General features: G+C 46.4%; 10 protein-coding genes across 10 annotated transcripts; 6 read left to right on the top strand and 4 right to left on the bottom strand.

Annotated features, from left to right (window-relative positions):
- Window positions 1-6: 6 nt before the first annotated feature.
- On the top strand, window positions 7-1,071 carry SERLADRAFT_455398 (uncharacterized protein; the record flags this gene model as incomplete). The annotated part of the gene is made up of 1 exon (XM_007312786.1): window positions 7-1,071. The coding sequence occupies one exon, from the start codon at window positions 168-170 to the stop codon at window positions 858-860; it is 693 nt and encodes a 230-aa protein (XP_007312848.1).
- Window positions 1,072-1,383: 312 nt separating this feature from the next.
- SERLADRAFT_376364 (uncharacterized protein) lies at window positions 1,384-3,548 on the top strand (the record flags this gene model as incomplete). The annotated part of the gene is made up of 9 exons (XM_007312785.1): window positions 1,384-1,400; window positions 1,472-1,691; window positions 1,757-1,885; window positions 1,941-2,022; window positions 2,089-2,223; window positions 2,278-2,395; window positions 2,456-2,823; window positions 2,873-3,119; window positions 3,170-3,548. 8 exons carry the CDS (start codon window positions 1,472-1,474, stop codon window positions 3,197-3,199), a joined length of 1,329 nt encoding a protein of 442 aa, XP_007312847.1.
- A 63-nt stretch (window positions 3,549-3,611) lies between these two features.
- SERLADRAFT_444539 (uncharacterized protein) lies at window positions 3,612-6,969 on the top strand (the record flags this gene model as incomplete). Its single annotated transcript, XM_007312784.1, has 9 exons — window positions 3,612-3,719; window positions 3,796-3,888; window positions 3,943-4,221; window positions 4,269-4,359; window positions 4,415-5,424; window positions 5,475-5,709; window positions 5,763-6,176; window positions 6,230-6,689; window positions 6,743-6,969. 9 exons carry the CDS (start codon window positions 3,612-3,614, stop codon window positions 6,855-6,857), a joined length of 2,805 nt encoding a protein of 934 aa, XP_007312846.1.
- Window positions 6,970-7,152: 183 nt separating this feature from the next.
- SERLADRAFT_455388 (uncharacterized protein) lies at window positions 7,153-8,723 on the top strand (the record flags this gene model as incomplete). The annotated part of the gene is made up of 9 exons (XM_007312783.1): window positions 7,153-7,222; window positions 7,278-7,393; window positions 7,454-7,570; window positions 7,626-7,769; window positions 7,828-7,954; window positions 8,008-8,169; window positions 8,220-8,396; window positions 8,452-8,540; window positions 8,593-8,723. 9 exons carry the CDS (start codon window positions 7,186-7,188, stop codon window positions 8,617-8,619), a joined length of 996 nt encoding a protein of 331 aa, XP_007312845.1.
- Window positions 8,693-9,693, top strand: SERLADRAFT_376355 (uncharacterized protein; the record flags this gene model as incomplete). Its single annotated transcript, XM_007312782.1, has 4 exons — window positions 8,693-8,843; window positions 8,908-9,354; window positions 9,402-9,491; window positions 9,548-9,693. The coding sequence occupies 4 exons, from the start codon at window positions 8,748-8,750 to the stop codon at window positions 9,623-9,625; spliced, it is 711 nt and encodes a 236-aa protein (XP_007312844.1).
- Window positions 9,694-9,901: 208 nt separating this feature from the next.
- SERLADRAFT_404915 (uncharacterized protein) lies at window positions 9,902-10,333 on the bottom strand (the record flags this gene model as incomplete). Its single annotated transcript, XM_007312781.1, has 2 exons — window positions 9,902-10,036; window positions 10,094-10,333. The coding sequence occupies 2 exons, from the start codon at window positions 10,331-10,333 to the stop codon at window positions 9,902-9,904; spliced, it is 375 nt and encodes a 124-aa protein (XP_007312843.1).
- Window positions 10,334-11,752: 1,419 nt separating this feature from the next.
- Window positions 11,753-12,519, bottom strand: SERLADRAFT_455383 (uncharacterized protein; the record flags this gene model as incomplete). The annotated part of the gene is made up of 5 exons (XM_007312780.1): window positions 11,753-12,010; window positions 12,082-12,154; window positions 12,206-12,233; window positions 12,294-12,389; window positions 12,455-12,519. 5 exons carry the CDS (start codon window positions 12,477-12,479, stop codon window positions 11,975-11,977), a joined length of 258 nt encoding a protein of 85 aa, XP_007312842.1.
- Window positions 12,520-12,627: 108 nt separating this feature from the next.
- SERLADRAFT_455381 (uncharacterized protein) lies at window positions 12,628-14,960 on the bottom strand (the record flags this gene model as incomplete). The annotated part of the gene is made up of 6 exons (XM_007312779.1): window positions 12,628-13,092; window positions 13,144-13,977; window positions 14,038-14,358; window positions 14,416-14,598; window positions 14,649-14,824; window positions 14,881-14,960. The coding sequence occupies 6 exons, from the start codon at window positions 14,912-14,914 to the stop codon at window positions 13,039-13,041; spliced, it is 1,602 nt and encodes a 533-aa protein (XP_007312841.1).
- A 263-nt stretch (window positions 14,961-15,223) lies between these two features.
- On the bottom strand, window positions 15,224-20,284 carry SERLADRAFT_364688 (uncharacterized protein; the record flags this gene model as incomplete). The annotated part of the gene is made up of 14 exons (XM_007312778.1): window positions 15,224-15,301; window positions 15,361-15,756; window positions 15,816-16,206; window positions 16,671-16,675; window positions 16,764-17,312; window positions 17,360-17,539; window positions 17,601-17,990; window positions 18,042-18,317; window positions 18,366-19,040; window positions 19,094-19,216; window positions 19,270-19,647; window positions 19,707-19,840; window positions 19,898-20,085; window positions 20,139-20,284. 14 exons carry the CDS (start codon window positions 20,282-20,284, stop codon window positions 15,224-15,226), a joined length of 3,909 nt encoding a protein of 1,302 aa, XP_007312840.1.
- Window positions 20,285-20,419: 135 nt separating this feature from the next.
- On the top strand, window positions 20,420-21,411 carry COX6A (subunit VIa of cytochrome c oxidase, COX6A; the record flags this gene model as incomplete). The annotated part of the gene is made up of 5 exons (XM_007312777.1): window positions 20,420-20,577; window positions 20,628-20,655; window positions 20,717-20,739; window positions 20,798-20,970; window positions 21,020-21,411. The coding sequence occupies 5 exons, from the start codon at window positions 20,445-20,447 to the stop codon at window positions 21,041-21,043; spliced, it is 381 nt and encodes a 126-aa protein (XP_007312839.1).
- Between the last annotated feature and the right edge of the window lie 209 nt (window positions 21,412-21,620).

Below are 21,620 nucleotides of genomic sequence, written 5' to 3'. Positions count from 1 at the left end.
CCAATCCGTCAAAGCAAGCTATCTTCGTGTATTTATACCAACATCAAGAGATACCATGCGACACACTAAGCCCTACAGCGTTCACAGGAGCAGTACCAAGACCGGTACCATTGGTTTATTTCTGAAAAGCCTGATCCTGCCCACAATTACCTCTGACCTATCCTTCCATGTCTACCTCGCAATCTGCCGACGCCCGGACAGCTCTAATGACGTCCCTTCTTTTGCGATACCCGCAGGCGGGTAAAGAGGGCAATGCATTCCACTCTGTTCTGAAGACTGCCCTCAACAATACATCACGCACAACCAACCATCACAAATTCACTCCGGCGACCAATCAATCTAATTGCGCACCACGTAGCCTGGATAGGACGCAGTACTTTACGACCCGGGGACGTACCATATATGATGCACAGGTCATGCAGACGCCGACGCCACAATCATTATTGGAGGGCACGCAGAACAAAAAGGAGAATTCATGTTTCTACGGCTTTCCTGCTCTTAGGGAGTTTGATACTTCCAAATTCGATGGCAGTTCCTCGACGGGAGATCTGGATATGATGGACATCGATCAACCGTACGGTGATCAAGAAATCTTCGACGAATTCTTGAAGGTTATCCAAAACGGCCTCGAAGGCGAATGTCTACGCGAGCATGAAGTAGGGTTCCGATACCATACGCCGGTGAGCGAGGATGATAGTCGGATGAGCACTCCCGCATTATCGCCTGCGAGGTCGATGGACAGCTACTCGGATATCATTGGATATACCTGTGACGTTGAAATGAATTCAGATGAATCGATGGCACAAGAGATGTTTAACAGGTTTATTGATGTCGACAAGTGCATGGACACAATCGTATGAATCCGCGTTCTTTTCCAGTAGGCCTGTTGGACACAGTCAGTTCCCTAGCATGACATTCTTTTACATACATCACACGAATAGCTTACCATCCTGTAATAATCACGATTCGTACTTGTTCTTTGCTGTTCGGCCGGTAGTTGAGAGCGCGTTGTTGCTACGAGAAAGTCAACCAGAAGACTTGATATATTGGTTAGTACACACTAGAGCTTGAACTAGGCAAGCCCTGGCGCGATGCTTCATGTATGTCGGGTCATCCTTCGGATGCTGCTGGTAGTTATTTAATACGATATGAGAGGTCATACGATATGCAGTTCGTGGTTCCCTCGATGAAGATTGCCCACAAAAAAACAAATTCATGGGTCAGCCTCACTGTTTTTCTGCGGCTCTTTATGTACTGAATATCGTTTCGCGAAGTCCTTTCTGGTACCGAAACTGAAACGGGAGGAGGGAGTGGACGCCACGGGAGCCAAACAAGCCAAACAAACACAGCGCAGACCACGTCCAACTTCTTTCCTTCCCCCCGTCGCAGCCAACGTAAAAGTAAATTTCCCACTTTTTTGTTCTTCCCCTCTTATCCTTTCTTTTTCTCCAACACTAACAACAACGCCCAGATGACGGACTCTTATACCTCCTCCCGTAATGGCGATCTTTCCCCCTCGCCGAACGGTCTGGCAAACGGCTCAAGTCCTTCCCTAGTTCAGGCGAACAACGCTGGCGTCTCCCCAGTCATTCGCAAAAAACTCATGGGTTATGTTGGTTTTGCCAACCTCCCAAACCAGGTACATAGAAAGAGCGTCAGGAAAGGTTTCCAGTTCACTGCTATGGTAGTTGGTAAGTCGATTCTGCATCGCCTAATTTTGGTGCTGGCGACGGAGTTGAATCCGCCCTCTCTTCAGGTGAATCGGGTTTGGGCAAGTCGACACTCATCAATACCCTTTTCAACACCCCCCTCTACCCTCCCAAGGAACCTCTTCCTCCTTCGGCTGAAAGGCCCAAGACCGTTGCAATTGAGAGTATCGGCGCAGGTATATTGTGCTTCCTTGTATTCGGTACACTCTCCCTGATGCTATTTTACCGCAGATATCGAGGAAAACGGTGTTCGTTTGCATCTGACGGTTGTTGACACACCTGGGTTTGGTGACTTCGTTAATAACGACGACAGGTTGGTTTTTTCCCGCCGTTTTAACGCATAGCATTAGCACTGACACGCGTAAACTCTACGATAAAGTTGGAGACCTATTGTTGAGAACATCGAATCACGATTCGACTCGTATTTGGAACAGGAAAACCGTGTGAACAGGTTAAAAATTGTTGATAATCGTGTTCATGCTTGCTTGTACTTCATCCAGCCAACGGGTCACTCGTAAGTCACCAACATTTTATAAGTATGATCATGGAATAATACTATCAAACATAGCTTGAAGCAGATTGACATCGAATTCATGCGACGTCTCCACACACGCGTCAACTTGATTCCCGTCATTGCAAAAGCTGACACCATGACAGATGAGGAAATTGCTGACTTCAAAGCCCGTGTATGGATTGAATCTTTTTCATGGGTTATGTATGCTCGTGCTCAAGCGTGATTTTGGCAGATTTTGGCGGACATCGCACATCATAAGATTCACATCTTCGAAGCTCCCACATATGAGAACGAAGACGAGGAGACTCTCGCAGAAGCGGAAGAAATTGCCAGCAAAATTCCTTTTGCTATTGTCGGTTCGGACAAGGTTGTCGAGACTGCAGATGGCCGCGAAGTCCGCGGAAGATCATATCCATGGGGTGTTATTGAGGTTGACAATGAGGATCATTGTGACTTCGTGAAGCTTCGACAGATGCTTGTTCGGACCTACATGGAAGAACTTAGGGAACACACCAACGATGTGCTCTACGAGAACTGGCGAACTGAAAAACTCCTCAGCATGGGTGTTGCTCAGGATTCGACTGTATTCAGGGAGATCAAGTATGTTCTGTCTTATCATGCTTTGCTTAGCTCTTATCCTGCTTTTTAGCCCTGCTGCCCGGATGCAAGAAGAGCGAATCCTACACGAGGCCAAACTTGCCAAGATGGAAGCGGAGATGAAGATGGTCTTCCAACAAAAGGTGCAAGAAAAGGAATCGAAGTTGAAACAATCTGAGGAGGAGCTCTATGCCCGACACAGGGAGATGAAAGAGGCGTTAGATAAACAACGAGGGGACCTTGAGGATAAGAAGCGGAAGATCGAGAGTGGTCGACCACTGACACCTGAGAAGGGCACAGTAAGTTTGCATCTACCGATTTATGTTTTTTCTTGCTAACTTCTCTCCAGCAACCCAAAAATCGCCGCTTCCTTCGCTAAGTTTCCGCGACCACAATGCGACGATCTCATTGTTTATTTCAACGTAGTCAGAAGGTTATACCTCATCTTTATTACCCCTTGCCTGTTGCCGCTCTACTTCATCGTTTAGTTTCCCGATACTGTACATTTTCTTTGTGCCTTTCCCTAAGTTCACTATCCCGTAAAAACACACTCCTTTGCCAGATATTTCGACTGCGTTCACCGCTCTCTTTTTAGTATGACCTGCTATTGCTTTATTATGTTCGGGGACGTCGAAGGACGTTGGGTGGACGATTGGAATTTTACATCGATGACAATATACCACGCGTTGCCACTCTGTCAACATCCATCAACAGATAACCCAGCTTTCTTTCGAATTCTAAGTTCCAAGTGCCTTTTGTACTTATCGCTTGACCTAATCGCTCCCATTGCAATGGCCGATATCCAAGCTTTACTTTCTGCACTGGATGTGTTCAATAGAGCCCCAGACAAGGCATCGCTGGAGAAAGCAAACTCCTGGCTTCAGGATTTTCAACACTCTGTAAATTCACTTTTCGCCCTTGGTCCAGTCTTGCAACCAAGACATCTGACTCGTCCCTATCCGCCCCTTGTCCTAGCCCGAGGCCTGGTCGACCTGTAACGTCCTCCTCCTCTCACCTGATGCACCACCAGCTGCAAAGTTGTTTGCTGCTCAGACTTTCAGAACGAAAGTAAGTTTTCTGTGGCTCTGATCATTCATCAAAGAAATTTCGATCTTGCTTTAGGTCACATACGATCTCCATCAAGTCGATGCTCCAAATCTGCTACCTCTTCGAGATACTCTGGTCACCGCTCTTGAGAGATATCATGCCGGACCCAAGACCATCATTGTTCAGCTATGTCTGGCCATATCAGGGTTTGCTCTGCAAGTCCCTGCTTGGGATGATGTTCTCCAAAGCATGATCGACAAATTTGGTCGGAATCCAGCAACAGTTCCAGCATTATTACAGTTCCTGACCCTCCTTCCTGAGGAACTGGTTAGCAACACCAGAATACCTGTGACGGTTAGTGGCGTTTTGACTATAGCTTACTTATATTGAGTGGTTTTCAGGACGACGACTACCGAGAAAGGTCTGCTGCACTGCTTACTACTAATTCGCAGCAGGTTTTGGAACTGTTGGCGATGTATATTCAAGCTTCAGGTAGAACCCTTTCTTACACGGGATGACTACTTAAGCTAATTTTACAACTTATAAGGTATTACACATACTGTACAGGCGCAAATCCTAGACTGCCTGCGAAGCTGGTTGGTAGCAGGCGAGGTTAATACCATCGGTCTCGCTGAATCACCATTACTTGGCCTCGCGTTTGAGGCCTTAGCCTCGGATGATCTTTTTGATGCCGCTGTTGATGTCATCTGCGAACTCATCCACGAGACCCAAGAAATCGACGAAAATATGCCCTTAATCCAGCTCATTGTGCCGCGAGTTATCGCATTGAAGCCTCTTCTGGAGACACAAAAAGATGACCCCGAGAAGATCAGAGGGTACGCTCGCATATTCACCGAAGCTGGAGAGACTTACCGTCTTTTACTTCTCCAACACACTGAGACGTTTTACCCCATTGTCGAAGCCATCGGCGAGTGTTCTGCATACTCTGATCTCGACATCGTTCCTATCACTTTTTCCTTCTGGATGCGGCTCGCTCTCACCATTGGCAAGAAACAATCCGTATCACCCTTATTCATTGAAGCTTACCGGGCGCTTCTGGGTATCATTATACAGCACCTTCATTTTCCGGCTGACTTGTCGACAATGTCAGGGCAGGAAGCTGATAATTTTCGCTCATTTAGACATGTAATGGGTGATACCTTGAAAGACTGTTGCTACGTCCTGGGAACCGATACATGCCTACTCTCTGCTTATGGATTGATCACCAATGCTCTCTCTCGTAGCCCGGAAATCATCTCATGGCAGGAAATTGAGGCCCCTTTGTTTGCTATGAGGTCGATGGGCGCTAAAGTTGATCTATCGGAAAACAACGCCGTGCCTAAAATTATGGATTTGATACCTTCGCTACCCGATCACCCAAGGGTTCGCTACGCAGCACTGCTTATCATTTCTCGCTATACGGAGTGGATCAATCTCCATCCTGAATATCTTCAATTCCAACTTCAGTACATTTCGGGTGGCTTTGAAAGTTCGGATAGTGAAGTTAGTGCTGCTGCTGGTCAGGCATTGAAATATCTGTGCCAGGATTGTAAGAAAGTGAGTTGCAATCTGCCCCTTCTATTCGTGTATTCTGATTCTTGTTCCAGCACTTGGTTGATTTTTTGCCTACCCTTCATACGTTTTTGAGTACCACTGGCTCAAAACTTGCGCAAGATGACAGACGTCAAGTGTACGAAGCCATTGCATATGTCATATCTGCCATGCCTATGGACAAGGCTGCAGAGTCACTTCGTACCTTTTCTCTTGACATCCTTGCTCAAGTTCACACGGTAACAAGTAAGGCGACGCCGGCAACAAAGCAGGAGCTCAAGGCACTTGAATGTAAGTGAACTTGGCGACGACACTGCGTGCATTTACTTACTATAATCTTGCAGTTGGTTTAGAGAATCTGGAGGTTATGCTGCATGTGATTGGGCCTTTTGGAGATGTTCTCCCTGCAGCTTGTGAGAACAGCTGTCAAGAGGCTTGGTCCGTCTTCGATGCTTTCCTCGCAAAGTATGCGTTCGATTTTGATACATCCGAGCGAGCTACTCGTGTTCTTCGGCATGGCCTGACCTTCTTTGGGAAAACGGCACTCTCTATTGCCCCATCCGTTATAAGCAGAATGGTCACATCCTTTGAGGCGACAGGATTCTCCAACTATTTATGGATTGCAGGTAAATTTGTTGGTGCGTTTGGCAACGAGGAGAACGCTACCATTCGCAGTGCCTTCCGGGTACTCTATGAACGGACTACCAATAAACTGGTGGATTTACTGCAGTCTAAAACACCGCGAGATATTCCCGATGGTAAGGCATTAGTTCATATACAATGGCGAAAAATCAGACTGATTATCGCTCAGTCCTGGAAGATTATGTTCACCTGCTCACCCAGCTCGCTGAATTCGCACCGGAAGCCTTCTTCCAGTCTCCCGTTTTCCCTTTAGCTTTCCGAGCAACTATGGCCGCACTCACTCTGGTTCACTCTGACACTATTTTTGCCTCCTTAGATCTTTTTCGAATTATCCTTACGCATGATTGCCTCGATTCCCAAACACCACAACCGCCTAATTTCCCTCTCTATGCGACAGCTATCTCTGGTGTCATTGATAAGGAAGGCTTCGAGTTCGTCGGATATCTACTAGCGGGCGTGATTGGGGACTTCCCAGAAGACTCGACTTCCTCCGTGGTGTCCATATTCCGAGCCATTTCCATGCTTCGGTCCTCGCAGCTACTGTCTTGGCTACCTGCAATCTTGCATCAACTTCCATCCAGCAGTGCGCCTCCTCAAGCCAAAACAGCATTCTTGGAAGAAGTGACCAGGTATGGCAGGCTTGTGTCTGCTGCTTCAGTTCACTGATTCTATTCATCGGTAGTGCTGTGAACACTGGCCAGTTTGACAAGGTCAAGTACGGAGTTATCACCTTTCATCGGGCTTCACGTAAAGCTCGAGATCGGAGAAGAGTGATGTCTGTAAATCATTCGATATGAGACAAAAGGGGGTACTGTAATTACAACCATTGTACACTTTTTGATTCCTCAAATTCGATATTGTACATCTGTATTCCCAATAAGATAGTTTATGTTCTCGAATTTCCACACACAAGCCAGGAACAAATAATCAGCAAGTACACAGGTGCTATTTTTTTGGACCTAATGTGAGAAGAAGACGTGAGTTTTGCCCTCCAAAAGCTTGTTCGCCCGCCGTGCGTGTGTTTCTAGGGAACAAACAGCATCCGAAAGCCGACACACAGCCGTTGTAACGGGCAGACGCGGAAAAGTTCATTCTTACAACGCACCTCTTAAACTCATCATCATTATGTTTCGTCGCGCTGGACAATCACTGGTGACTAGCAGTAAATATTCCTCTATATAAAATCATTTCATTGAAAAATTAATGCCCTTGGGTAGCCGGTCGTCGGTCTTTTACTCAGTCTGCTGCTCGAAAGAGCTATGCTGACACCGCAAAGAACCTTCTCATCCACAAAGACACAAAAGTCCTCTGTCAAGGATTCACGGGAAAGACGGTGAGTATTACTATGAAGCGTAAGGGTCAAATGTCACCTTGAACTCAAATTTTGAACCAGGCTACCTTCCATGCAAAAGAAGCGTTGGCATATGGCACGAAGATGGTTGGAGGTGTCTCTCCTAAGAAAGCTGGAGAAATGCACCTTGGTCTTCCCGTTTTTGGTACAGTGAGAGAGGTAAATGAAAACAGTCGTTATCAAATGATTCATCCACCTACTTAAGTTTTCCTAGGCTGTAAGGGAGACGCAACCCGACGCCACTGTTCTCTATGTCCCTCCACCCACAGCAGCCGACGCCATTATCGAGGCGATTGAAAACGAAATTGGTCTCATAGTCTGCATAACAGAAGGCATTCCCCAGTCTGATGAGATTAGGGTCAGGAATAGTTCACGACTCATACTAGTTTTCGATGGCTAACGAATGCAATATTTAGGTTATGAACGCTCTGAAGAGCCAGTCCAAATCCCGTCTTGTTGGACCAAACTGTCCTGGTATCATCAATCCTCTAGGTTGCAAGATTGGTATCCAACCGGGTCATATCCACAAACCTGGCAAAATCGGTAAGTTGACGTTCCATATGATCATTACGTCGACTAATATTTTTCATACGCAGGTATTGTATCCCGCTCTGGCACACTGACATACGAGGCCGTGGCACAGACCACAGATATTGGATTGGGACAGTCCCTTTGTGTCGGTATCGGAGGTGATCCTTTCCCTGGCACACAACACATCGATGTTATTCGTATCTTCCTTGAGGACGACAACACAGAAGGTGCGATTAGATGATCTTCCTCGTTGGACCTTGGCTAATTCATCTTGTAGGTATTGTCATTATTGGCGAAATTGGTGGCTCGATGGAAGAGGAAGCTGCCGAGTACTTGGAAAAGTACAACAAGACACGCAGCAAACCCAAACCTGTTGTGGGCTTTATTGCTGGACGCACTGCACCACCTGGCAGACGTATGGGGCACGCTGGTGCTATCATATCTGGAGGAAAAGGTAATTGCAAAGCGTGTACGGATTTGTGCCTAGTGATACTAACAAATTCTTGTAGGAGCTGCATCAGATAAGATCGCTGCTTTAGAGAGGGCTGGTGCATTTGTGACTGATAGTCCTGCTAAGATTGGTGTTCAAATGCTCAAGGTATGTTTATAGTATATTCTTGACAATACCCTGATCTAACAAGGAAATATAGGCAATGCAAGCTGCTGGTCTCGTATAGATAGACTACTATACCTCTGAGTGCTTATTACATAATGAGTAGTTGCTGTGTCCGCGAGATGGCTGGAATCTACTATACTTCTAATCTTCTAATCTTCTCGGTTTCTTTCGTCAAAGGCATCACGGTAAATGGCTTACACGCCGTCGCCTGATTTTGAGAATGCGGCAGCTTATCTTTCCAGCTCATCATCGCCGTCTGGCATCTCCAATTCTACTAAGCTCGAGGTCCACATACCCTTCTGTTGGGCCGATTTGCATGATCCTGACCTCTTGAATGTTCTTTCATTAGCTTTATGGCCTGTTTAAATGCCTAACTATATCGCCAATACCGACTGGCTCACGACCTTCTATCTTTGATATAACTGGTAGAGCAAAATGGGATGCATGGAAGTCGGCTGGAACAGTCTACCAGAGTCGTGGCTCTGATGCAGAAAAGAGATACTTGGAGATTGCACAAGGGCTTGGCTGGGTACAAGGTGCTGCACCAGATGCTCCTACAAAAAATGAGGATGCAGACATGTCTGATGACATCTGGGATAGCGATTTAGAAGGTGGGTCCCCTGCTAAAGGGGGAGGAGGAGGTTTAGGTAATCATGTCAGCTCTATTGCCCCCCCATCCCAAAATACGAATGGCACAAAGACATTGCATGATGTTGCTATCTCGGGTGACGCACAAAAAGTATCTGCTTTTTTCGAAGCAAACCCTCAAACGGACGTCAACGAGCGCGATGAATATGTGCGTATCAGGCACCTGAAACTTCTCGTACTTATGCTGGTTTGTAGGGATACACAGCTCTCCACCTTGCATGTGATAGAGGATCGCTGGAGGTAGTAGAGGTTCTACTCAGCAATGGTGCTGATCCTAATATTAAGGTATGCTACGACCTGTTACTTTCATATCTGGCAGTGTTGACCCAGTTCAACCCTAGGATCTCGATGATTTCACAGCGTCCGAACTGGCAGACGTCGCTGGCCATAGTGATATCACCGCACTGTTCAAGCGATGATGGATATTTCCCGTCGTGGTCAGCATATATTGTCCTTTGATATTCGAAACGATGGCAATGTTGAATGGGACCGTACATAACATTAACAAATATTTATTAAATGCAAAATGATGCCGGGGACGCAAATCTATGAGCTTGGACGTGTTCTTGGTTAACGCGACATGAGCATCCTGACTTCCCGCCTTCGACCTCTCTTATCCGCATGTAACGTAGTGTACATATACCAGATAGGAATCTCTGCACCACCGCGAAAGTTATGGCTCGTGTTGCAATAAGCTATGAAACGGATGTCGTCGGGGGTTGCGGCGCTGATGGTTCTGGAGGAATATCTCTTTGAGGATCAGTCGGTGCGAGATTCGGTGGGCCTAATGCTTTAGGGTGGTATTTTGAGTCTGGTGGTATTACACCTCCCTAACATGTCCGCGTATTTAGTGTTAACCAAACACACAGGGATGCACATGCACTTACCCATTCCAATAACCGCACGACTGGCTTACTGGGTAAAGCCCCTACTCCCAACCAATATTTAATTCGGTCCACGCTCCATTCGATGGATTTGTGGGACTCTCCAAGCTTCAAGGCTGGATTGTAGATCCCCAGTAATTCCGTGGGCTTTGCATCACGGCGCTTGCGCTGGTCTATGGCGACGAGATGGAAGATACGGTTATGTCGACGGCCATGCATAGACAGGCGTATACGGACAGGCATGGCGACTTGGAAAAACAAGCCGTGGGAAGGATGCTCTGCAGAGATGGCTTTTAGGCACGTGGCAATATTCCTGGACCAGCCACAGACGTGACGCGACGCGCAAATTAAGCTTCCAGTACAAGTTCAAGTCCAGGTTTCTGGCAAGATTACATATGTCTTTAAAACGGAAAAAAGACTCTTCCACTAACCAGGAAACCACTCAGAAGAAACCAAAAATCGATTTCTTTGCATCAAAGACACCATCTAATCCATCATCTGGACCTTCATTCAAGTCCAACAAGAAAGATACTGGTGCAATTCGGCTGACAACCTGGAATGTCAATGGAATCAAGTCTATCAATGAGAAAGTAGGAAAGACACGTCCACCTAAAGTGCCACTGTATTAAATGTCATACAATCGAAGGTTCTAAGAAAATACTTGGACAGTGAAGCTCCTGATATACTTGTTCTCACCGAGACAAGATATTCGAAGGGCGAGCCAGACATTTTCTGCTTGAAGAGCCGATACAAGGTTACTTGACTGCGTCACGAACAGATCCCTCCGTCGAATTTAACCTTGAATTTTAACAGTATCGCTTCTGGGGTACAGACAGTAAATCCGGACAAGGTACGTTCTCCATATCTGAGGCGATGCTGCTCCCTTATGTACACCTTCTGAATAGCTGGTACCGCGGTGCTGTCGAACATCAAGCCGTCGAGTGACCCAATAATAGGACTACCAGATTTAGAGCACTCGACTTCTGGACGTAAGGCTCTCTAGAAGGATGGAGCACGTCCGCGTTCTAACATGATGCGGTATGTTCAGGTTATGTTGAACTCGAATTCGAACATGCATACGTTGTTGGAACATACGTACCCAACTCTGGGGAAGAACTGCAGGTATATGTTTACCGTTTTGAACCCAAATCAGAGCGTTATAAAAGTAACTTTTCAGAACCTTGCTACCAGACAGAAATGGAACGAATCTTTCGCCAGTCACTTGAGGAACCTGCATAGCAGGAAACCAGTCATCTGGTGCGGTGATTTCAACTGCATACCAAGCAAAGAAGGTGAGAGAAGTACTCTACATCGCTCTCTCAGTCACATTATTGTGAGACAGATCTAGACACCAAAGCTCGATTATTTTGGGATCGTATGGGTGGGTTATCTGAGCAAGAAAGGAGCGATTTTAAAGCGCTACTCGAACCGACAGACGAAACGTTGCCTAAATTTGCAGACGTTTGGCGGAAACTGCACCCCAGTGCAGAGGAGTTCACGTAAAGTTGCTGCATACAGTGAATTTGCGTACTGCTAACACAAAACTAACAGGCACTCGAGTGATAAGTTTGGTGCATGGAGATTGGACTCTTTTATCGTGAGTCTGCTCGCGTTGTCTTTGGGTCTACATGTTTGATAAGGTGTTCTCAGTTATCCGAACAGATCTTGGACAATGCAATTCGCTGTGAAATTAGGCACGATCTCAGGGACCTCGGGCTATCAGATCACTGGCCTGTTACTCTGGACATCAAAGGGCCTCTATGATACATTGCCGTTCAATCATCCATTCTTTGATTCGACATTGTACGATGATGGTAATACCGGTAATATTCCATGAAACCTTGTAGCATATCAATCTTGGGCTGATTTTGAGGTGTTTTGTGGTCATGATTCATCGGGGCCTGCACTACCCGGGATAAGCTACAGTAATATCAGAAGCATGAGTGTAACTTGTAGAGAATAGCGATCAGTGTAATGACATTTTCACATACCATGCAGATATTATTGCCATTCAGGAGCGTTTGAGCCAACTTCGTCTTTTTCTTTCCCTGTGGCGTTGTTTCGCTATAAGAGTTTCAGCATCGCATACAAGAGGTCAAGAATGGCCATAATCACTATTCTGTCACATCCTCTAGCACCATGTCTAGAATGCATGGAACGTTAATGGCAGAGCGCTAGCGTGAGTGGGGAATCTTATACGTACTGACGAAATCATCGAATCCCAACAAAGTACCAGTGAACTCCCGATCACTCTTCATAATCACCCAAATTCGCGAACCAATGCATCTGTCAATCAACTCTGAATACCCCAATAGACATAAGTTCTAAAGGATTAAATGTTACTGAAAAGAGGTAGAGACGGACCTAAAGGCAGAATCTGAGACGCCATGATGAGTGCGTAAAAGTGAAAGACGCAATAGTATTTGGGTAATCTCAACAGTACTAAATCGAATTTACTTTATCTAGACGAAATCCGAAAGATCTCAAAAGTTGCTTAGACTGACGAGGATTTCAACTTCTCAACGAAAGACATATTTCTGCAGATCTGAGCATATTTTTTTCATACTACACATGAGGGTACTAAATACTGCGAAAAAAAGATAGGATGGCTTTTACTTGCACAAGACCCATCAAAGTCCTCTAAGTAAACGTAGGCCGGTTTCTGGAGTTGTATTATCATCACCATGTTACAATAATTCTTTCTTTCTGTTATAACACAGGACATCCGGGTCATGAGCTTTGTATGCGTCCGTTAGACGCCAGTCAATACATGCGTAATGTTTTCAAGGGCATGACAATGAGGCAAACACTGATGTAGCCTTGTAGTGTGAAGGTAAAAAGGGAATGGAAATTCAGGCAGGGTCATCATTGAAGCGTTGGTGGAAGATGAAAGGAGGAAAACGATAAACATCGACCGGAAAGAAGAAGATAAAGCTTTATTGGGGTGATCACTGCTGGCCAAAACTGAATCCTCCTTGTGGAGCACTGATATCAGAATGGAACTGAGGGAGTATGATCAATATACTGTTAGGTGTACACGGGATAATACTTACAGCAAAGGCACCGGAAGCATCGACACTGGGTGCGCTGATAGCAGCGTCCACTTCTTCCTCATCAGGGAAGTATTTATCCATGATGTTGAAGGCCTTTTTGTAGATATCCAGGTTGTCGTGGGATTGCAAATTGTGGATCGTGATCATGCCACCCGCCTCCTCAACATACAAAGCATACTGATTGACAGCTCCGGGCCCTGAAGCCTGTTTATCCATTTCGCCGACTTTCAGAATGTTGTCAAGACCGTCGAGGGCTACTTGGATGATCTTGTTGTCCATCATGGTAAGCAAGTCGCACAAGGGTTTGATGCAGCCTTGCGAGACAAGATAACGAATCTGCGAAGGCTCTTGCAAACCTCCGGAAGTGGCATTAGAGATAGCCCAGCAGGCCTCCTTCCGTGTTTTGAAATCAGCGTGTGATAATATGTTGATGAGAGGAGGGATGATGTTGGCATCAATAACGGATTGAATCTGAGGGGGTGATCCAGCAGTCACGTTTGAAATAGTCCAGCAAGCCTCTTTCCTGATGCCTTCCTTAGGGGAAGACAATAGAGAAAGCAAAGCCGGAAGAGCGCCAGAAGCGATGACTACCTGAGTCTGCAAATCGTCACCCGTGACGATGTTTCCAATCGATCGGAGCGCTGGGGTCTGAACGGACGTCGAATTATGCATAAGCAAATCGACCAGTCGTCTGCAGACTGCAGATTCGATGACAGCTTGGATTTTGTCATTAGAGCCATCAGAGAGGTAAGAGATGGCCCAGCAAGCGTCAATAAGAATTTCGTCGTCAAGCGAGTAAATCAACTTAGTCAGGACTGTAAGTGCGGGGGAAATCTGAAAAGTAAAATGAGTACGAGGCCATAAATCTTTCAATATATGAATTTATATTCTTACCAAATCCCATTCGGGTTGAGGGTTCTTCCCTCGGCAGAAGTTGCTCAAAGTCCAAGTAGCATTCCTAAGCATGCTGAGTTTATGGTTCTCGCTTAATAGAGTCAAAAGTGGCCTCAAAGCTCCCTGCTGAAGGACATAATCTCTGCACTGTGGGCTGTCTCCAGCTATGTTTCCAAGGGCCCAAACTGCCTGCTCGCGAACGTCGAGAACAGGAGAGGACAAGAGATTAATGAATTCTGGGACAGCTCCAGCGTTGATGACGACCTGTGTGTGTTCAGCAGTACCGGATGCGATGTTTGTCAGAGCCCATGCAGCTTCAAACTATAACAAAATGGCGGCGGTTACTATCTGGGATACCAAGACACAAATACGATATACCTGTAACATCGAGTGGCCAGTCCGCAAAAATTCTACAAATCGGGGTACGACGCCACATTCGATGACCTTTTCGATCGGTGGATTCCTTTCTTTTGAGAGTAGCTTTCGGAATTTGGTCGTAGCATCCTGTTGACGATCACCATCATCGGAGAAGACACCAGATATCATTTCATCCGCAAGCTGCTTGGAGCGATTTAAGCAACACAATGAAGACATATAGACCGAAATCATACCGGAGGTTCCCAGCTGCTGCTGCCAGCCTCTTCATCTGAATCTGCCCCAGAAGCAGGAAGGAAGTTCCTCCTCTTTGCGATGTTTTCTTCTCTTTTCTGCCTTCTGATCTCTACCTGCTGCTCTTCGCGACGACGCCTAAGATCGTCTTGCTTCAGGCCACCCTTATTCTTGTAGTCTGCGACGACGCGCCCATCTTGAGCAAACTGATAGAGATAAAGCGAAATCACGTACTTGCTCTACGATGCTCCATTGTACGTGACTCCATGGCTGCTAAAACTCTGTTGGATGATAGACAGAAAGTGTTTGAGAGTGATTTTTTGTGGAGGGAAAAGAAAAAGCCTGAGGAAAGCGACAGAGACTCTTATAGAGATCGCGATACAAAGGGTTCAAGGCGTGAAAAGCGATAGCCACCGTGACACAATCACGTTCTGCGTGATGATAGTCACATCATCGTAACGCTACTGACTCGACTGGAAAGATCGTTGGCATTCCAAATGAAAATGTTATTTTCATTTGATACATTTTGTAGCCTACACTGCAACAATAATTCGTATTCAACACATTCTCAGCCGTCTTACGAGCTTTTCAGGATTCTACTCGGCTTGCCATCAAGAAACTTCACAATGTTCTCGACTGTCTGTCCCCAAATTGCCTGTAGCACATACGTTAACAAACAATCTATGATATCTGATGTGCTCGCAAAAATCGCACCTCATAGTTAGAGTCACTGACATAACCCGTATGAGGCGTAAGCACCACATTGTCCAAATTGCGAAATGGGTGTTCCAGTGGAAGCGGCTCAATGTCAAAAACATCTAGCCCTGCCCCGGCGATAGTCTTGCGCTGCAGGACATCGATTAGATCGTCTTCGTTCACGATGGGTCCTCGCGATGTATTGATGAAAAAAGCACTAGGCTTCATGATGGACAAGTCTGCGGCGCTTATCAAGTGTCGAGTGCGTGGCGACGAAACGATGTGAATGGACACCACATCGCTGTTCTGGAATAGTTCCTTCTTGCTCGAAAGCTCACAGCCAGCTGCTTCTGCCCGTGCAGAGGTAAGGTTGGGGGACCATGCTACCACTCTCATACCAAATGCTTTTGCAATCTAAAAGCTGCGTGTCAACTTCTGGAGGTCCCCCGAGGCAACGTAATGAACACACTCACTTGAGCTGTTTGAGAGCCCAACCGTCCAAGACCAACCACACCTAAAGTTCTCCCAGCCAAGCCCATCGGCATGCGGGTTTGCCATCGGGAGTTACGTGCTTTAACATCCGCATCATCCATGGGCACGTATCTGACAGTACCCAGAATCAATGCCCAGATGTGTTCCAAGGTTGAGTTGCCCTGAGCCCCTGTACCAGACACCACAATCCCATTTTGCTCGGCATAAGCTACGTCAATTCCGGCATTCCAGGGTCCAGTAGTCGCAATGAACTTGAGGTTCCCGAGTCTGGCAAGAAGCGATGCTGTGAACTTTGTCCTCTCCCTCATGGCGCAAATGATAGTATATGGCAGAAGTCGTTTCACGAGACTATCTTCATCGCTGATGGTGTCACTGAACACATCTATCGCCAGTGGGTTTTTGAGAGAAGACCAGTCTATATCGGAAGAAACTTGAGACTGTTCCAACACTTGAATCAATATCAAGGCTTACCTGCGTAAGTAAAAGCCACTTCCTGATAATCGTCAAGAATCGCCACCTTGATGGGTAGTTTTAAGGCCATGGTGGTTTCCTGTCAAGTACAGATAAGTTAGTCATTCTTTCGGAAGTCGCAAGATTAAGGTCCAATGTCGACGTATGTTGAGAATTAGGATAAAGTTTACTCCTGCTGCAAGTGGCCGGCTCAGGTTCAAAGTCGCGCGGATATTTTAAGTTAACAAAAAGTTTCCGTATCGATATTCGTTGTTGTAGAACCATGGGCTCATGTTATCGGTAACAATGCGAGACATCAAGACATCAAGACAAATTAAAGCTTCTAGGAGGACTGTTCATTTCGAGTACAGAGAAGCAGTACATACATATGCTGAAGCAGTTTAAGTATCATCATTAAAAGGATACTGTTCACGCAAGTCAGTGAAAGGGATAGTGGAGAAAAGATATGGATCACATACCTCGAATGAATCTGGAGGGTCGACTTCAGGTGAGCTCTCGTCCAAGGCAATGTTGATTGGATTATGCGATGGTGCACCAACGATCGCGTTCCCATTAGGGACTTCCACCTCTACCACAGGTGGCGGAGCAGGAGGATCGAAACTGATGAATTCAGCCTCTTCATCTGGACGCTCATCAACCATAATCAAAATACCACCACCTCCAGCGTATCTCTCGGAAGTTAGCTCGAGTAAACCACCTGTTAATACCGCAGCCGCCTTTCCACCTTTCACTGAAGATGCAGTGTTAGCAGAAACAGCACGAACAGGCTGATATCGTCCATCGCGAGGGAATGCGATGTGAGCCCATTGGGCAGGAGTTACACGTGAGAAATTGGGTAGCCTCTCTGATGTAGGTTCCTTGCGTTTTGTCGATGTTGACGCCTTACTCTCTTCCACAAACGTTGACATAGATTCATTGATAGGTGAGACATCGCCGTGCTTTCCTGAGAGAGCCTCGTCAGACTTCATGTCCACATCGCTTTCCTTTTTCGATTCGGGCTTCTCGTCCTAGCAAGAATGAGGCAAATCAAGCAGCTGAGAGTGGTTATACGTACGGTTTCCATTGCATCGACCTCCGCTGCTGCCTTCCTCTTCTCCCTTGCTTTGACCCTGGCAGTTGTAGAAAGAACTGCAGTCGCCACCTTCGCCACAGTCTCCTTTTTCGGAGGCTTGGTTGGTGAAGGATAGGCAAAGAGACTCGGCCTGGCATTTGATACGTACTCAAATACAGGCGCCTGATGACGGTAATTGAGAAAATGATTAGCGGACCATAACAAATAGAAGAACACGAAATACCTTAAGGTCTCCGTTGAGCCCAATGATGCCGGTTGGCTCAAAAGCCAAGCATGCACAATGGGCCAAAGGGTACCAATACCAGAACTGGCAGAAAAGTACCATGCCAACGATGGCACTGGTGTTTCTGCTTCCTGCACGACTCTGCAAACTGATAGTGACATTGCGACCACCTGCATCTATGAAACCTTGCCCAATTGCGGCGCCGAAGCGAGCCATTGGATCTTCATGCTTATCAGATATAACTTTTGCGTATAGCGCACGTGTAGACGACATGGAGGGAGATGATGCTTCTGACTGTTGAACCAGAACCATTCCAAGGGCGATGAAAGCCCCTTGTCTGACGAAGTCAACACTGTCCTTTGTCATAGGTTCTAAGATCTCTATGGCATCCTATAGTCAAAGTTAGTCGCTAGTCGCTTTAGAATTTCAAGGTCGCATCACCTGTAGTCCTGTACCTGCACACGCGATACCAAGAGCGAGCGTTGCACCACAACGAACGTGAGGATTATAACTCTCACTCAACAATTGTACGATTCGGGGAACCTGACTCGGGTTTTTGAATAGGAGGAATGCTAGAGACGTTACTGCCGCCCTCCGCACATCATCAGATGTATCGGAGACAGCAATGTGTAGGAGCTGACGAATGGCATCGTTGTTCGACGTGCCCGCATAAGCCAGAGCCAGGGTATACACACCACCATAGCGCAATATAGGGTCCTAGTTAACCATAAGTACGAGCCTCTGTAGTAATACAAATAATCATACCTTTTCTGCTAGGAGCGACTTTATAGTTTCATTCGCCTCCTCTTGCCGACCATAGTATATAAAGGCCAAGCCTACCGCCAGACCTCTGATGATCTTCTCGTGCTGGGTTTCGCGCGCATATGTCAACATCTCGTCTGCACAGGTCGCATTTGCTGTCCCTAGCATAACGAGACCCATAGAGTATCCAGCCGCCTCACCCGCAACAGCTGAATCCGTAAAAAGCGTTTGTTTGAGGTCATCGTATGCGTCCGCATTTTTGCCACCCATACTGACAACACCAAGACCTAGAGCAGCACCGTGCTGGACAACCTCACCCTGTGAAGCCTTTAAAGTGTCTCGCAAATACGTTTCCACAGATCCTCCACTACCGCAAGAAGCATTAATCAGACCAAGAGCGTATAATGCACCTCCCTCTGAATAAGAGGCACCCAGCATTTGGCTTTCGCCACCGGCCTGAGGCAGGTAAGGCCCCAGAATAGCCATACCTTCTTGGAAATAGCCTTTGTGGATGACTCCCAGGGCAGCAGTGGCGGAAAACTTGGACCAATTTGACGCCATTCCTAACCATTCGAGATTTTCACGCAAAAATATATCCGAAGTTGTGCCAGCATGCATGAATGCGTTTTGCAAGGTGAGTGCTGTGTGATATATTGATGAACGAGGTTCAAGCGCTTCCTAGATGCACCATATGAGAATGATGTCAGTGAAAAGAACTTATGAAAGCGTGCCTTCGTATTTTTTAGTATCAAAAGATCGACTTTGTTGTTACGCTTCAAAAATTCGAGGTATAGTTTCACAGAATCGGATCGTCCCAAAATGCTACGCAGTTTATCATAAACTTCCTTTGTCTCCTTTATAACATCGTGAGTGGTGCGTGACAAGAAGTGGAAATGGAAAAGCTTACACCCTGACCCTCGGGAAGCTCCTTCCTTAAAGCTTCCAAGAAATCTTGAGCACCTCCTTCCACTAAATCAAACGCGAATTGGTACGCGAGTAAGGTTTCCTTAGGTACGAGCGAAGTCAAGATAGGGAGGGCGAGAGAAGGGTTGCTCAGGGTAACAAGTAAACGAGTTAGAGCATGGATATGGGGAGATCTCGTTCGCATTGTCGGTTGAGGGAAGAGCGGAAGTAAAAAGTTGAGAACTTGGTCACGATATGAAAGCGAAAAGCCGGTGTCGAGTACTGCCTCCATTGCGTATGACAGAAGTGAGGGTTCGCGAGTCAATTTGTATATTTGAGCTATTATGTCAAGACGACGAGATTCTAGCGCTATCCCGATGGCCTTTCAATGAAAATAAAAGGTGAATAAGAAAAATCATAATGGGCAGAGGGCATGCTAACTTGTTTGTATTCTCCGTCTGCAATGCAACGCGAGAAAATTCCTTCAACGACATGTTGAAGTCGTGGGTCTATCTTTGACTGCTTGTCCGATGATGCATCAGAGCGTAGTTGAATGTACCTGTCAATGGCTTTGGCTATTAAAAAGACGAAATAAATGTCAAGTAGCAGACAGCAGAGCTTTAGGAACTCACAGACAACTGTTTCAACATATTCCTCAGAGCCATATGCATGGGTCTCTGTCTGGAATGCACTCCCGGCACCGAGGGCAAACGACAAAGCTTCATCGTATTCCCCCAGGAAATAGTAAACCTTGCTCGCCAACAATGCAGCGGAATCACGAGCATCTGCTGATATCTCGTCACTCTCATGTAAGCTCTCTCTATTGATATTGTGTGAGACTGAGAAAATGAAGAGTGAAGGCAAGAAACATACATAAGTGCTATGTGCTCCGAGATCTCTGCCCAGAACTGAGGAACGATGGAGTTTAAGGCTTTGAGGGCATGTTGTTTGAATGCTGGTTCTGGTTCTGAGAGCAAAGCGAGCACGCCGGCTGCTGAGGACTGTGTACGCACCACCATAGTTTCTGGCAAAGCTCAATATCTTGAATTCACGAAAGACGCGTCACCGTATGAGTACACTCGCGTGCACTGGGCGATTTCAAGCGGAGATTAAATATCACCAGCGCTGTCCTCCCGACCTCATCCGCTCCAAATAGCACAATATTGCATTTCAAAAACCATGTCCATGCTTGCCCGCAGTGCTGCCCGCTCTGTCGCGCGTTCAGCCCCTCGAGGCTCCCGTACCGTCGTCGTCGATGCTTCCGCCACTGACTACGTAGCTAAGCGTAACGCTGTCAAAGCCCATGCCCAAGGTATGAGTTGCGCTATGTCTCGTGTTTGTCCTGTTAAACCCGTGCTGTAGATACTACCAACCTTTGGCGCAGAATAAGGTGCGTCAAATATTATTATCATTCATCAGCTTTCTTGTGCAAATATCTGAGGTAATTTCAGCTTCTTCGTTTGTGTTCCTGGTAGTTAGTATATTTCGCTTTTTTATCATTCCATGATCAAATGCTGAATAACAGCTTTTAGCTCTGGTCACCCTTGCATGGGTTCGTAACGCGGAAGCCGAACATGCTGAGCACCAAGAACATCTCAAACATGAGAATGGTGGCGAGCTTCCTGAGATCCCTGGATACGATTACATGAACAGGCGGGTAAAACCCTTCCCTTGGGGAATGAACTCCCTGTTTTTCAACCCACATGTATGTTATTTATTCTTCGGTAAGCTAAAGTTACTGATTTCGTGTGTAGGTCAACAAGGATATGGCCAACTAGTAGTCACACTTTTTTCTGTAGACTAGGGGAATTTAGTCGTTTTCCCCATCCTTTGTCCACGCAGAATGGATTGTGAATATCACAGATAACCCCAACGTAACACTGCTTCTTCGTGAATGCGCCGCGCTTCTAGGCGCTCCTGGTTCAGTCATATCCAGTTCAGCTGGTGGCATCAAGGACTTACTCATACTGGAATGACATATCAACCTTCGCGTCATGCCATGCACTCGTAAACTCACTGACGCGTATCCATACAAACACAATGGTACCACGGCAATCTCAATTATTCCCTTGTTACATGCTCTTCTGGTGTGTTTTGACCTCGCATTCTTTTCTGAGAGGATCTTATGTCAATGATCACTGCGTCGTTCCTATGATATATATAATTCTTGTAAATGTGATGATCTTTAAAATTCCTGACCGTTTCCTTAATTCCCGCAGCATCACCGCACCGTTCAACTGGTGCATAAGACCATGTCATCTTCATTAGCCTGCAGGAAGACATATCTAACATTGCCATCATGGTATAAGCTTACGCTCAACACAGTGCTGATCATCGATGAATCGCCACACATGT

Source organism: Serpula lacrymans (assembly GCF_000218685.1).
Source record: "Serpula lacrymans var. lacrymans S7.9 unplaced genomic scaffold SERLAscaffold_1, whole genome shotgun sequence".
Taxonomy (NCBI): Eukaryota; Fungi; Basidiomycota; class Agaricomycetes; order Boletales; family Serpulaceae; genus Serpula; species Serpula lacrymans.
Note: the sequence above shows the minus strand (reverse complement) of the source record. Positions and strands in the feature narration are given on the sequence as shown.